At 48.9% G+C, this 14,625-nt stretch overlaps 2 protein-coding genes across 2 annotated transcripts; one reads left to right on the top strand and one right to left on the bottom strand.

Moving 5' to 3' along the window:
- Positions 1 to 1,064: 1,064 nt before the first annotated feature.
- Positions 1,065 to 3,019, top strand: AO090005001062 (putative acid phosphatase; the record flags this gene model as incomplete). The annotated part of the gene is made up of 6 exons (XM_023233412.1): positions 1,065 to 1,154; positions 1,293 to 1,327; positions 1,448 to 1,639; positions 1,702 to 2,036; positions 2,094 to 2,389; positions 2,693 to 3,019. 6 exons carry the CDS (start codon positions 1,065 to 1,067, stop codon positions 3,017 to 3,019), a joined length of 1,275 nt encoding a protein of 424 aa, XP_023089213.1.
- A 328-nt stretch (positions 3,020 to 3,347) lies between these two features.
- On the bottom strand, positions 3,348 to 8,774 carry AO090005001063 (uncharacterized protein; the record flags this gene model as incomplete). Its single annotated transcript, XM_023233404.1, has 2 exons — positions 3,348 to 7,027; positions 8,660 to 8,774. The coding sequence occupies 2 exons, from the start codon at positions 8,772 to 8,774 to the stop codon at positions 3,348 to 3,350; spliced, it is 3,795 nt and encodes a 1,264-aa protein (XP_023089214.1).
- Between the last annotated feature and the right edge of the window lie 5,851 nt (positions 8,775 to 14,625).

The following is a 14,625-nucleotide window of genomic DNA, read 5'->3' as shown; positions in this document are numbered from 1 at the left end:
AAAACAACGCGTCAATGCTCGAGCTTCGAGCATACACAGGCAGTTGGAGGTATACTACTACCGGTATATGTATGGGTTTGATTGGCAGGGCAAGGGGAATGCGGAAACTCCTGCCGATGTGGGGTGCTTTTAGACTGGCCGGAAGCTCCTGAACAAATGCCGCAGACTGACAGTAAACTAGGTAAACCGTGTAGCTAGCTTCCTATACAGGAGAGATTATCTATGCGAGTCAACGGCGAAAGCTCCGGAAGTTGGAGGTTGGGGAAGATGCTCGCAGTGCGTTTCTTGCGATAAGACGGACTGGCCGAGTCTTGGCACGATTGGTCAATGGATCCTTCCGCCTTTTGTGTCTGTCGATGTCGTATTGTTCATCACCCCCTATTGATATTTGCTTTCTAGTGTAATTTTACATATATATGTAAATTTTCTATATTAGTGAGACCCTCAGGCATAGGTTGTCTACTACATACATTAACAACAATATCTAAAGCAAGTGGAGTACCACCGTTAGAATGAGGACGATGATCACTGACTGCCGTTTAGTGGAGTTCAATATATATTAGTGGTTCCTCATGGCATATTACTTTAGATGAGATATAGCACTAGAATCCTCAACATAAACACTGAACTGTATATTAGAAATCCGTGTAAAGATAACAGTTTCCCTGGTAAATCCCTAATATTAAACCACAAGGAGAACATTATTGCCTGAATATTGAACAATGAGTGGGGTAAGGTTGGTACCGTCTATCGTGGATCAAAGGCAAAACGCAGTAAGAGCTCGATCACCAGCTAACCACTTCGATTGACGCACTTTAATCCTATCTACAGCGCAACGTCTAGGGTTCCTCTTCATCACTTGATAGACCAGCTGATCTGCACGTGGATAAGAAAACCGCTGCCAACAGGTGACCGCGGCATTAGAGTTGATTGGGCTATGGTTACCGCCCACCGCCTTCTGGCGTCATCAACGGACAATTCGCCGAGTGACCGACTCTCGTCCTACCCTGATCTGTAACCTGCTTGATTCAGGGTCGTTGTTTGCGCACTTATAGCAGTCCCCGATGACATCCTTAAATCCTCGCGATCCCTACACCCAGGAGGAGCTCGAGAAGCTCTATCCGAGAGACTTGAAGCTTCAATTGGTCCAGGTGGTACGTACCAGACGAGATTGCCGGGCTAGAGTTCAATTGAACTTGTACTAACTCTCCTATAGTTCCTTCGCCATGGTGAGGTGGTTCGGCGGTGTTCCAATTACCAAAGTACTTGATCAATTGACTGACTGGATTCAGGTGAACGCACGCCGGTGTCTTCTCGGTTTCAAAATGTATGAAGCTAACCACATACCTCTAATTGATAATTTGATATGAGTACTAAAACCATGAAGGCAGGCCTAGCTGAATGTAAATACCCTCAATCACACCCAATTGCTTTTATATCCTCGCAGACTGACCGACTACTTTACCCGCGAAGATTGGCCGTATTGCAATGTTGCGCGTCGGATGATCCAAATGGCCGCTAGTAACCAGGACCTCTCACAGTGGAAAGGCTTCGAATGGCGGAAAAAGACGGAAGCATTCGGCGATAGAGATGAGGCGGTGGTTGCAGTGGGCGCGACAGGTGATATCGAAGGTATATGGTAAGTCGCGGACGGGATAGCCGGTGAGGGTGAAGTTACTGACGAGTATCCCGCAACAATAGCCAACACGGCGAATTGACAGACAGAGGACGGGAAACGACCTTTGCCCTCGGCCAGCGCCTGAGACATCTCTATGTTGACCAGCTTGGGTTCATGCCTAAGATCAAGTCCGACACCGAGGACATGTACCTCCGAGCCACACCCATCCCGCGAGCCCTCGAGTCCCTCCAACAGGCTTTTTGGGGCATGTACCCGGCCAGTGCTCGTACCCAAGACTTCCCTCCGCCAGTGATTGTTGCACGCTCCGTGTCGGAGGAGACTCTATTCCCTAATGAGGGCAACTGCCGTCGGTTCAGACAACTCGCTAGGCTCTTTGCCGATAGGGCAGCTTTACGGTGTACGTGAGGTAGAGGAACATAAAGGACTTCATAAGCTGATCAGCATATCCGCACAGGGAACGAAACCGAACAGATGAATTACATCAACAGCATACTATCCAAATGGATGCCGGAGAAGTCCCCCAAAGTTGCCGTCGACTCCCATCCCCGTCTCTCCGGAATCAATGACACCATCAATGCAACCGACGCCCACGGGCCCGCAACGCGCCTCCCTTCAGAATTCTACGACAAGAAACTCAGACAATACATGGAGCAAATAGCCGTCGACGAATGGTTCGCCGGTTACAACGAGAGTACCGAATACCGAAAACTCGGAATCGGAGCCCTACTAGGCGATGTCGTCGACCGCATGGTCAGCACAGCCGTCGACGGCGGGTGGCGCAGCGAAGCTTCGGCATCTGGGTCCTCCACCGACAATGGCAAAGCGATCAAGTTCGCCATGAGTGGATGTCACGATACCACTCTGGCAGCGATCCTGGGTAGTCTCGGCGCCTCCCCTGGCAGGTGGCCGCCTTTCACCTCCTCCATTGCTGTCGAGCTCTTCTCAAAGGCGGACCGTAAATCCAGCGGTGAAGATGCTGGCGTCATGCTCGAGGAATTCTCAAACCCGGCCATCGCCCAGAAGAAGAGCGGAGGTCTTTTCTCCTTCATGAAGGGCTCTTCGAACTCGAACACCTCGACACCGCCCCCTCCGTCTGAAACAGCCCGTGCTCCTCTTGCGTCCTTCCCTGACCCGGCAAGACAATCCCTGCAGAAGCATTATGTCCGTATCCGCTACAATGACGTTCCAGTCCGTATACCCGGTTGCGCTGCCAAGCCGCAGAATCATCTCGCCGGAGACGATACTTTCTGCACATTAGACGCATTCAAGGAGATCGTTGATAAGTTCACGCCTAAGAACTGGCGAGAAGAATGCACAGAGAACATTGGAGCGGGCCTTTATGGCAAGGATGACAAGGAGAAAGCAGTCTCTGGGTTCTAAGCGGGACAGAAGTATATATACATGTCAGTCAATATGTACGGTAATCGTATTTACTCCAGCCATATAATCTTTTTGGAAAAGAGAGAAAACGAGGAAAAACAGAATTAGACACGTCGCGATATTATCCGACTAGAATATAGAAACCTATATTCCTTTTGTATTATGTCTCAGCCGAATAATAATTATAATAATGTATGTACCCGAACAGGACAAAAATTCGTCCATTGACCAAAACTTTTACCTCCATATACTATATATGTACCTCCTGAAAGCACGCCAGATATATATGATACAGGGTATGTAACGATAAGTGTATCTTGGTTTATCTCTAACTCGAACGCTTCACAGTCCCACTGGGACTGCGGCTGGTGCGCCTCGCACGCATCTCAGCTTCACTATCACTGCCACTGGTGCTCCAACCGCTTTCACTTTCACTGGCACTCCAGGCCGAGTGACGCTTAACCGGAGACTTCTTGTCGAGGTCCATCTCCTCGGCAGGGACAGCAGGTGTAGGTTCCACATCAGCTTGGCTAGCACCCGCCTTCGACTTCTTCTCGTGCTTGGCCTTTCTTCTCATCTTCTCCTGCATCTTGGCAGCCTCCTGTTTCTCCTTCTGCTGGCGCTGCTTCTCGGAGTCCTCTTCCGAAGCGCGCTCCAGGATGTCGTAGAGCTTCTCCACTGCCGGCGCGTACGCCTGCGCGATGGGCATATCGCCAACGCGGATGCGCATGTAGTCAAAGGCGGCGACAATGGGGACCTTAACTTGCGGCTTTCCCTCTACCTTGATGGTGCTGAAGAAGGATGGAACCCCATTGGAGGCTGGCGCTTGGGAGGCCTCTTCCGGTTCGTTGTCTGGGATGTCGGGTTGCTCGGGCTGGACAACGGTTTCCTGGCGTTTGGTGGGCACTTGGTTCTTTTCTACGTGTGCAATCTTCTGGTACCGTTGGCTGAAGTGGGTGAGGAGGATGGCGCGAGCTTCCATTCTGCGGCCAACTTCTAGTGCTTCGGATGTCGTAGAGTGTTTCTTGGCGATTGCCGATACTCCCATGTCATCCTGGAAGGTGGCTTCGTGGATCAGGACGGTGGAGCCGTGTCCGATTGCGGCGAAGCTTGGGGATGGTCGGCAGTCACCAGAGAAGGAGAGCTTGAAGCCGTTCGGGAAGACAAGTGAGACTGCCATAGCGCCACGGCAATGAGACACCTTTGTGGTAAGGAGATCAGTAAGGCCTGTGGCTTCGCGAAGAAGTGGCGTGAGCGGAGAAGACTCGTCGTCAAAGCTGAGCTCTGTAGTCCGGGGTCTATAAGTTTCAACTTCCTGGCCAGGGAATGAGCCGTCCGCACGGCAGTGTCGGTACACAAACTTGGTCCGGAGTGCCCTGTTCTGAATCACAGGATAGGCGGACAAGGGAATCAATTTCCCAAAGCCAAAGTTTTCAGCGCTTGCATACTCTTCTAGCCACCAGATCATGTTTTCTTCAGAGACAAGGAACAACCGCTTTTCCTTGAGTATCTTGGACATGTCGGTCTCAAGAGCGCTTGTTTGCGAATCTCCATTCGGATAGTTTTCCTGGAACCACGCCTTGATGACAGAAGCAGTACCGAGATGGTGGTCTGCGTGTAAATGGCTAATCCAGATCATTCGCAAGTTCTGTAGAACCTCCCGCAACTTTTCTGGCTCGAAAACGCGCTTCAGCTGACCAAGCGTGTTCTCACCGCAGTCAAGCAGATAGTAACCATAACCAGGAACATGAACGAGGGTGCTGGAAACATTGCGGTATTTGGAAGGAGATGAGGAACCTGTACCCAAGGTGATGATTTCCGCATCGGCTCCTGGAAGGTCTTTACGGAACTGTCGCAGCTTTTCCTCAAATTCTTCCTTTTTGACTCGCCTATCGATCGTATTCATGCGTTTCTGGACTGCCACAGGCATCCGTTGCACTGCCTCAATTGCATTAAACCGTGGGACAACCTCAGAACGATTGATGTCAAAATTAGGTTCCATGTCAATGATAAGGCCAGGCTCAATTGCTTCAAATGGCGAATTCTGCACATTTCTCACCGTAACCTCCGAACCATGAGTGCGTGTTCCTGGCTGCGGAAGGCTCACATTGTCATGGACTGGCACTGGGTAGTTGTCGCGCCTCAACTGCGCCATACGAACAGATGACCCGGCAATGCTGCCCATAGCCAAGTAGTTTGGACAATAATCCGAGCTAGACACAGTGTGCTTGCACTGGGGCATACTGGCGACAAACTCACGTAGTCGGGGATGATCTCCAACTCCGGGGCCTAGTATCCAGATAAATGCTTCAAGGTTCGAAGTGACAGAAGGTGACTTCCATTCCGGCCTACTAATAAGACTCTCCACATACTCTGGGCTAGGTAAGTCGATAATGGCTAAACCTTTTCCAAGTCGTGGGGGCCCCAGAACCATCTCAGGTGTGATAGTTTGCCCATCCTCGGATTTCACGCTTTCGCCCTTCGTCAGACGTCCGAAGTCCTTGCCTTTAGGGACCTTCAACTCCTCCGCTTTCTTGGGATCAAACTTGCCTCTGATATCGTGATTCCGCACAATATAGGAAACAGCCTCATCACACCAGGTGGTAGGAGGAATTTTTTCAACGGCTGCGCCGGGCCAAGGCTGGCGTACAAAAACCTTGATGTCAGGTAGCGGTTCATTGCTTCCCGGAGCAGGACCCGTGTATTGCTCAAGCGCCCTGGTCTCTGGATTGCGAACAAACATGACCGCGGGCATCTTAACCTCAGCCAAAGGGGTCTCAACCAAAGCATCCAATTTCCATGTCGAATTGAACATGTCCGTTATAACCGACTGCCTAATTATTTGGTCGCGAGTGCGCGGGTCAATCGCCTCCTGAGTAGTAACTTCTTCTCTAAATTCATCAAGGCTCCTCTTTCTCGGGCTTTGCGGGGCAACACGGGGGGCATCCTTCGGCTGCAAAGATGTGAGAGGACGAATAGGCATAGCCCATACCTTGATGTTGTCATCTGACCAAGTAGGTTGTTCAAAAGGATCTTCTGCCTCCGCAGACCCTTTCTTGGCCATACCCTCACAATCGTATTCCCGTGTGAAGACCGGCATACCTTTCCTGAAGACAAATCTCCGAGCAGTGGCTAAGGTATGTGCCAGGTTCTTACCACCATGGATTGTCAAGGTCCCCCGCTGTGCAACAGCCTCTCCATCCTTAACGGCGTAGGGCACGCCGTGTTCCAATTTGGGCTTCGCAGGAGACTGTTTGGCAGACTTTCCAGACTTTTGTTGACGCGCCTCCTTCTCGCGGGCCATAGCCTCCAGAGCAGTATTCGCACTGGCAACACCGTCAGCCAGTGTAAGAATCACACCAATCAAGCCACCATTGTTGCCCCATTCCATGCGACCCGTGAGGAAAACATCGGTGAGGTAAGCGAGCTTAACACCCCGTTCCGTACATGCCCGCTGAGTTCCTTCGGAGATCTGCCCAAAGAAATACCGCTTCTCAGGGAACTGGAGCTGGACAGTCGTGCCGGGAGTATCGGCCGTGGGGGTCGTGATGACCTGGTAAAAGAACTTCATGGGCTTCTGTCCCACAGGCGGGGTCGGCAAGAAATCAAAACCTGAGAGCTTGTGGGTTGTCGAGTTGTATAGCAAGTAGTTGCTCGATCCACGTCGCGTAACAAGCCTCGGAGCCCGGAGAATAAATGTATCCCGTTCGAGTGGATATGGCTCGGTTTTCAGTGTGGATAAGGGTTTCGTGCGAGAAACAGTTTTCGACGGGTGCGGTTTGGTTCGAGACTTTGATCTAGCAAAACTGGCAGAAGTAGGACTTTTTGGTATCGGACTCTTTGGCTTAATGGACTTCGGTTTAGATGCAGCTTTGGGAATATGCCAAAATGGTCGAGAAAACGAAGCTCGGAAAGGAACTGGAGCGCGGCCTATTATAGATGGGGCGACGTTTCCGCGAAAGGCTTTGAATAATAGCCCGCGGGCGGGAGGAAGGGGAGCCAACTTGGCTATGGAAGAGAAAATACTGAGGAAGGGATGCAAAGAACAGTCATCTCAAATGGATGAGCGACGCAATGAGGTGGGCGAAGTTGGTTGAATTTAGCACAAGGAAAACGCGACTTGGGGGTGAAGTTGAGAATCTGGAGTAGTTCGGAGAATCTCTTCTCTAGTGGCGACAAACACCAGTTTGCCAGCACTGCACATGACTAGGTAATACTTTTCTACATTATCCATCAAAAAGAGGCGATTATTCGTAAATTTCGAAATTTCGTGAAGTATCCACAGTAACTAAGCTTGGTTCCTAGTAGCCAGTCCAGAAGGTATCCAAATCCGCAAAAAAAAAAAAAAAAAAAAAAAAAAAAAAAAAAAAAAAAAAAAAAAAAAAAAAAAAAAAAAATAGAGAGAAAAATAACACCAAAGACCTGTAATCCTGATCCCACCTTGGAACGATTTCGACAAATTGACTCCATCAAACCCAGCAATGAAAAGGAGAATGAAACGAGGAGAATTCAAAATAAAAGAAAAAAGAGAATGGGGTGAAACTAGTGAAGTTGTAAGTCAAAACAATATATATAGTCACAGGATCATAAACAAAGGAAAAGGTATTTGTGTCTACAAGGACGCAGGTTCAGGGAACTGAACTGTCTAAATGGAAGAACATGACAAGAACAAACTTTACAAATTCTTAACTTAATCTGAAGTTGCTTAGGTGCGACATGGGGAATCATGAGAGATGAGAGGTGACCATGGAAACACGCTCGAAAGCTGCATCCATGCTGTGACAGAGGTAAGAGAAACGCTTCTCTGCATCTTGTGACTCAGTCTCAACCACCAATTCGAATGCATGCGCAGATTTCTCTGATTCAAAGCCGTTGTAAGAGTTGTCAAGGGATTCTTGTTGAGAGGTAGCGGGAGAGTCGGCGAAGAGAGCAAAGGCAGGATCCGATTCGTCAAACTCAACATCTGGGTTTTCAACGCCAAAGCTGGCCTCCTTCGGCTCCTCCGACATGGGCATACGCTCGAAAACGGGCATTTCGTTCTTGGAATCCGTAATCTCAGTAAGGTAGGACCCAACAGAAGACTTGCCGGACAAGATTTCGGTATCGATAACAGAGGGCTCCGGAACTTCCAAAACAGCGAACACCGATGGGTTGTAGTTCATATCAATGCCAGAGTTCCAGCCAGCGTTGTTCATGCCCATAGCAGCTACATCGAGTCCTTGGTTAGGGACAACAACCATACCGACTTGAGGATTCTGTTGCATGGCGAATTCCTGGGCTCCATGACCGTGGCTTGTATCCTTGGGCACGTTGGCCTGCATAGTTGGCTGCTGCTGGGGTTGGGACTGAGATTGCAGTTGCTGCGGCTGTTGTTGCTGAGGCGGCTGCGGCTGAGCTGAGGTAGAGACCCCGTTGACAGACATTTCATCTAGAAACTGAGAGAAATTGGGGGAGGACAGAAGCATGCGTGCAAGATCGGTGAGGCGAGCATTCTCCTCATACAAGGCACGGTTCTGGAGACGCAATTCATGAGCTTCATTGGTTCTCGCGGCAACCTCGCTCTCAAGTTGACCGATGTATTCTGTAACGAATTAGTTCACCATGTCATAAAGAAGCATTCAAAACGACATCAATGCATACCCTTTCTGCGAGACCGGAAAGCACGAGCGGAGACCTTGTTACGAAGCTGACGGCGTTCCTTGCTGCTAAGTTTCTTGCCTTCTTCACTAGCAAGCAACCTCTCATCTTCGTCCATATCCTGCTCATCCTTCTTGGCTTTGGCCATCTGAGGCAAGATAGAGGGGCTGGGAGAATCGGACGGCGAGCTCAAGGCGCTGGACTGCCTCATTTGCTGCAAAAGACGAGTGATTCGCTCTTCTACGATGGGATTGGTGTTGCGAGGGGGCTGGACCTGAGGGTTTCCATTGTGCTGCATCTGCTCTTCCATGCGACGCTGTTGCTGTAATTGCTGTTGCTGGCGCATCATTTCATGATGCTTTTGTTGTTGAGCCGCCTTGGCCATCGCAGCCTGCTGCTGATGCATTCCGGGGTACATGCGACCGACCTGAGTAGATGGTCCGACGGGGACCACCTCCTGGCCACCGAGGGCGCTGGGGTCGACGAATTGGCTCTTGTTGGGGTTTGGCGAGAAGAAATAACCGGGGACCGTACCCATGTTATCGGACTCCAGGTCCATCTCTGAAGGGTTACGGCTCGGGATTGCGTTGAAGTCGAGAGAAGCGTCCTCACGCTTCAGATGAGTACCGGTAAACATCTCGGCGTTCATCATATAACCAGGGCTGGCACCACCACCATACCCCATTCCGTTCATTTGGTTGAAAGTCATTGCTTGAGCCAGGGCACCTGGAGGAAGACCTGTCTGCTGCTTATGCTCGTCATACTGGTGACTCGGACCTTGGAAAGCGATCGGCGATTGGCCCGTTGCGGCGAAGTTGGCGCTTCTCAGATCACCAGCGTTGAATTCTGTAGGAGGGATGGATGGCTGAGACAGGGCCGCCTTGGGCCGGGCTGGCTCTGATGTGGTATAGGTGAGCTGATCGAGGTTGAGGAAGGTATCGATATCCTGGTCGTACGTCGACGGGGCGACAACTGGGTGTTCCGCTAATGTGGCCATGATGTGTGTGATATATGTGCCCCGGGGAGAATTGAGGAGACACTGTTCTTTTAAAGTCGGATGGAAAGTGGTGCTGGTGGATTACAAGACTCGATCGGCCCGGATGATAGCGAGAGACGAGGTGGAGGTCGTATACGAGTCCAATAAAGGCGATTAAGAAGCGAGGTGAAAAACGAAAACAGGCTAAGCACAAGAAGAAGAATGATCACCCACGGTACGCAGTGGGGATGGGAAACAAGCGATGGTGTGTTGTGGTGGGATAGAAGATCGACGATGGATGAAGAGGAAATGGAAATGGAATAATCGTGTAGGTTAAGAAAGAGTTGGCAACAATAGGGGAGGGAAGGAAGAGAGGAGAATGGAGTTCGCGCCCGGGCAAGAGTGGAAGGGAGGCGCCAGGGGAATCGACCGAGTGGGACGTTTCTCCACGCCAGGAATAGAAATCAGGTTCACCCGGCTTGCGCGTCCTCCGCTGACTCAGCCAACCACCCCACTTGAGTGTCCGCTGCGATTGGTCCATAGGAGGTCCGACTAGGGTTTCGGGGGTCCTCTACCCTACTTGGGAATCCACTCGTTCGTTCCCTGACTGGCCCCGTCCTTGCTCACCAACTTAAGTGGACATACAGACGACGGGGATCTTCGATAAGATCTAATGTTTGTTTACTGCTTCTATGGAGTATGGGCATTTAGACTATTTTGAATTATTCTGATTAACTTTGTCTGTCTTGTTTGGGAAAATTCAATGCGATCGAAGTAAACAACAATATGCAAGTCCGTGAAAACTCATAGTAAGTATCGCCGTAGCTGCACATACCTGAGTTAGCTCGTTGCCTAGTCACGGGTATCACTCCAGTTAGCGAGGCAAGTAATTAAACCATGCGATAGGAGGAGGAAGGTAGAGCGCAGCACACATCTCTTTGCATTTCCCAGGAGGGCAGTTCAATGAACGGGACCGTCCCCTTGTTAGGCAAGGCAATTCGATTTGCCTCCAATGAGGTTAGTTGGTTTTTTTGTTTTTATTTTTTATTTTTTGTTTTTTTATTTTTTCATTTTTAATGTTTTCTTCCTGAATTGTTATTCTCTTTTCTGTGACACTTTTCCGTTTCAGGTGTTGTTAGGGTACTACCTTGGCTAAGTACGAGTAGTCCCGGCAAGTGGGAGTCGTACAATCTGTTCCACTGCCGACCCTCTCAAAACGTCCATTTAGGGTATCTTATCTCCCTTGTGACGCCTGTGGCGCTCACATAGACCAATTAAAGTCTACTGGTCAACAGCCATTTCATCAGAAACCAATTCAACAGCTTGACTTCTCCCTTCTTGAGAAACAACCATGTGTAGTGTTCCAGCATCCACATGTTCAGGTGGAAAAGTGTACTTCCGACTCCTTGGAATGTGACTTGTGGTTACTTGACGTCAAAGTACAGTTTCCGTAGGAATGGTGACCACATACCAGCGTTTCAAAACCGCAAACGATTCAGATACCCAAATAATGCGAGTCAAGGTAATAAAGTACAGCAACCACTAAGGGACGCCCGTCCACCATTAGCGGGGATTCTGGAAGGGCAATGGTTCAATCATGGTCGATTATCGACTCTCGAAGCGAACCCGCTTATCCTCACTTTACAATCTTTTGGTCGCTGGTGGAAAATTTCCAGTGGGTTTCGGTGGATCACATCACCGAAAGCAAAAGCTTGGCATCGACCTAAGGACTCTCCCGTTCAACGGCATAGCCACTTATGCAAACGCCCATACCCTTCTTCAACACGCTAACTGATTATCCCCTGGAGAATAAAATGGGGCATAATGCCCTTCGTCGACCCCTTTCGGTTAGGGCTTTCCACCAAAGTGGGCGTCTCGCCCGTGTGGATGTTGTTGCACGACTGTCCGCCATTGGACCGTTGGATTCCGGCCATCTTCCGGTCTGGTTTTTCTGCTCAGCTAGAATCATCTCTCCTTTTAGGTTGGGCCGAGCCATGCCGCTAAGCTAGCACTCCCACAACTGTACCCCTGGCTGACCATCACCGGCGCCACCAGCGGGAAGTCCGATTTCGCTCCGCTGACTACATACCTCTCTCCACGGAGTATACGGAGTACCAAAAGGAAAATCGAGACCTCAGGAGTCTGGAATGTCGTGGAATTGAGGCAAAACTGATGTTCTCCAGCAGTATGAAGCATGAAAAATAAATCGTAAGTTCTGTAATCTACCCATAGAACGCCATTTTCCTTGTAACAATCTGAAACCGTGAAAGGACAGCTCTTCGGTCGAATTATCCTGTTCTGGTCAATCATACATGCGATATCTCGGACTTTCCAAATCCTTAGAGTCTTTGACAGCCCGGCCCTACAACAGACAATGGCCTAGATTTTCCCAAACCGCGTAAGCAAAGCTCGTATCTATAAGGCTTGACTCAATGGCCTCAAGCAAATTACGTGGATAGCGTTTCCCTACAAAGGTTCTGTATGGCAAAGCCACAGTCCTACAACTTGTCACAAAGGGGCGAAGAGAAAAAAGTAAAAATAAAAAAAGGAGTGTGATACATACTCCGGAGTACAACTGTCAAGCCATTGCCTCGCTTCCGGAGAATTGCCGCCACATGGACCAAAAATACCTCGGAAAAGTCTTTTCTATAGTTTGTTTAGCCTCTTCCAAGTTTCTTCCACGGGCGGTGCTTAGCAGTGTTAGAGTTTGCCCTAAGAAGTTGGCTAGAAGGCCTCAGCACTCTGAACTGAGGAGCTAAAGATTCAACAGGCAATGATGATCACCAGTCTGGTTAACGCTAGCCGGTAACCGAGCGCAACTATGGTTTATCATTCATGTTGGACTTCAGATTGCTGTTTACAGATAAGATAATCGACCTCTAGTGTAGTAACCTATCTTGTTAGGGAAAGTCTTCGCCCTAGAGGGGAGTGATTTGTCTCGTGCACAACTTTCATCGAAAACTATATCTTCCACCATTGATAACTAATACTAAGAACGATAGTTTTCAATAGAGCCAACGGCCTTCCTGTCCATCCATTGGATGCTGCAACAATAGCAGAAACTCCTGCAGCAGAAAATAGCATCAGAAATGGGAAAGTCTTGTGGGTTTCTCTAGAGACTATACGACGATCCATTGTTTGAGAACATCCTGCACTATTGACTATTGCACGAACAAGTACTAACCTTTTGTGAGTAAACACTCTCATATCCAACACAACACCTAGTTCACAGCCTATCCCAAGTGTTTTCAAAACCAAGTATAGAAACAAATAGCCTGCTAGACTGGGCCGCGTCCGACCCGCAATTGCTGGGCAACGTGATCCCGCGGGAGTTTCCAATAACCTAGTTTTGGCACAAGTCTAGCTACTAGCCTTCTACAGTACGGAGTACATGTGTTGAAAGAGGGAATAGGCCAATGGTTGGCCTCGGCGCCTATAAGCCTCGATTCTATAACACTAAACTATAAAAATGTCACCGACGCGACAGCCACTGTTGTCGCAAGCAGGGCATCAAGAAGTTATTTGGAATATGGTAAGGGCTAGAACCTTGACATTGGCGCAGCACTTAGTGAATGGTGAATCTTTAGATTGTTAGAGCGCTCTTTCTTTTCCCAGCGTGCTAGCTGGGATTCTGGGCCAAAACGTCAACTTGAAGACTTGACTGTTTCACTATTTTGCATTACTCACATGTGGTGCACGGTGGCTATGGATCATTTCTGCTTCTGCATGATATATATTTCTACATATGGTCTGCCAGACAAATCAAAGCATATTTACGAAAAAGCACATGAACGAACACTAGACAAGAAACATGAAGTAACCGTGGTCCAATAGTAAACACGATATGTATATATCCATCGGGTGAACATCGGGTTACCGTCGGAGGTCCAAAGGCTGTCATGTCACATCACGATAGAAGATCATGAGATCGAATACGAATATCCCATCGCCGTTCCAACCTAAAACCCAAGAACGTGTCTTGCAACATTGCCAAAAATAAAGACAGAGAAAGAAGAAACTAGTGGTTGATGCAGCTCGTATACGCCGGTCACCATGTCGTAAGCTAATTCTAAAAGCAGCTGGTCGAGTGTGGCAGTGTAGTTCTCTCGGGAAGGCAACACCATTTCTTAATTGCCACTACATACCATCCCAAGATTCTCAGTTAAGGTGAAAGAAAACTGACATCGGATGACAAGTTGTGGGTTTGTATCTTGATTGAAAACGGATAATTTGTGGTGATGCATTGCTGACGTTTTATTGGCTGTGGCTGGGTGATGTGGAGACTCATACGTCGGTTGGACATCATTTCTACCAATGTCTACTACACAATGATGGCATTTATCATGAGGAATATTGATAATGTTGCAAGAGCCTGAAAGGAGGAATATGTGAGGGCAATGACATGCCGTTTCCGGTGTTAATTATCTCATCGGTACATTGTCATGTTAACAAGATTTCGTTCAAGGTACCGTACAGTACAGTATACAATGTCATTCATATCATCAACAACGCAAGTAATATGGTAACAACCGAGACTTGTTTACTCCTCGGGCTGGTCCATATCGTATTGAGTTCTCGAACCGCCCTTCTGGCCAGCCTCACGGGCTCTAGGATCACCGGGTTTGAAGCTTCCGCTCGAAGCCTGTCCACCCTTGGAAGCGATGTTTCTCTGGCGATGGCATGAGTACCTATGAAAGTAATGTGATCGACGAGAAACCTACCTGCTTCTCAGGGTCCATGCTGGCAAACCCTCCCGAGTGGGAGCTCTGACCACCCTTGCGGGCAATGTTCTCAACCTCCTCGTGGGGACGGTTGCTGAAGTTTCCGGGGTTCGTGTTCGAGGCCATTATGAATTGATGAATAGAATAATATATAAAATAGTTTGGTAATTGATGACTCTGTATCAGTGTTGCTATTGTATGCTTCGATATAACACTCCTAGTAGCGGTTCGCTTCTGCCATTCTTATACTTCTCGAGTCCCTATACATGAGC

The sequence above is a fragment of the Aspergillus oryzae genome, chromosome 1, assembly GCF_000184455.2.
Source record: "Aspergillus oryzae RIB40 DNA, chromosome 1".
Lineage (NCBI taxonomy): Eukaryota > Fungi > Ascomycota > Eurotiomycetes > Eurotiales > Aspergillaceae > Aspergillus > Aspergillus oryzae.
The sequence above is the reverse complement of the archived record's forward strand: the minus strand, read 5'-3'. Positions and strand labels throughout refer to the sequence as shown.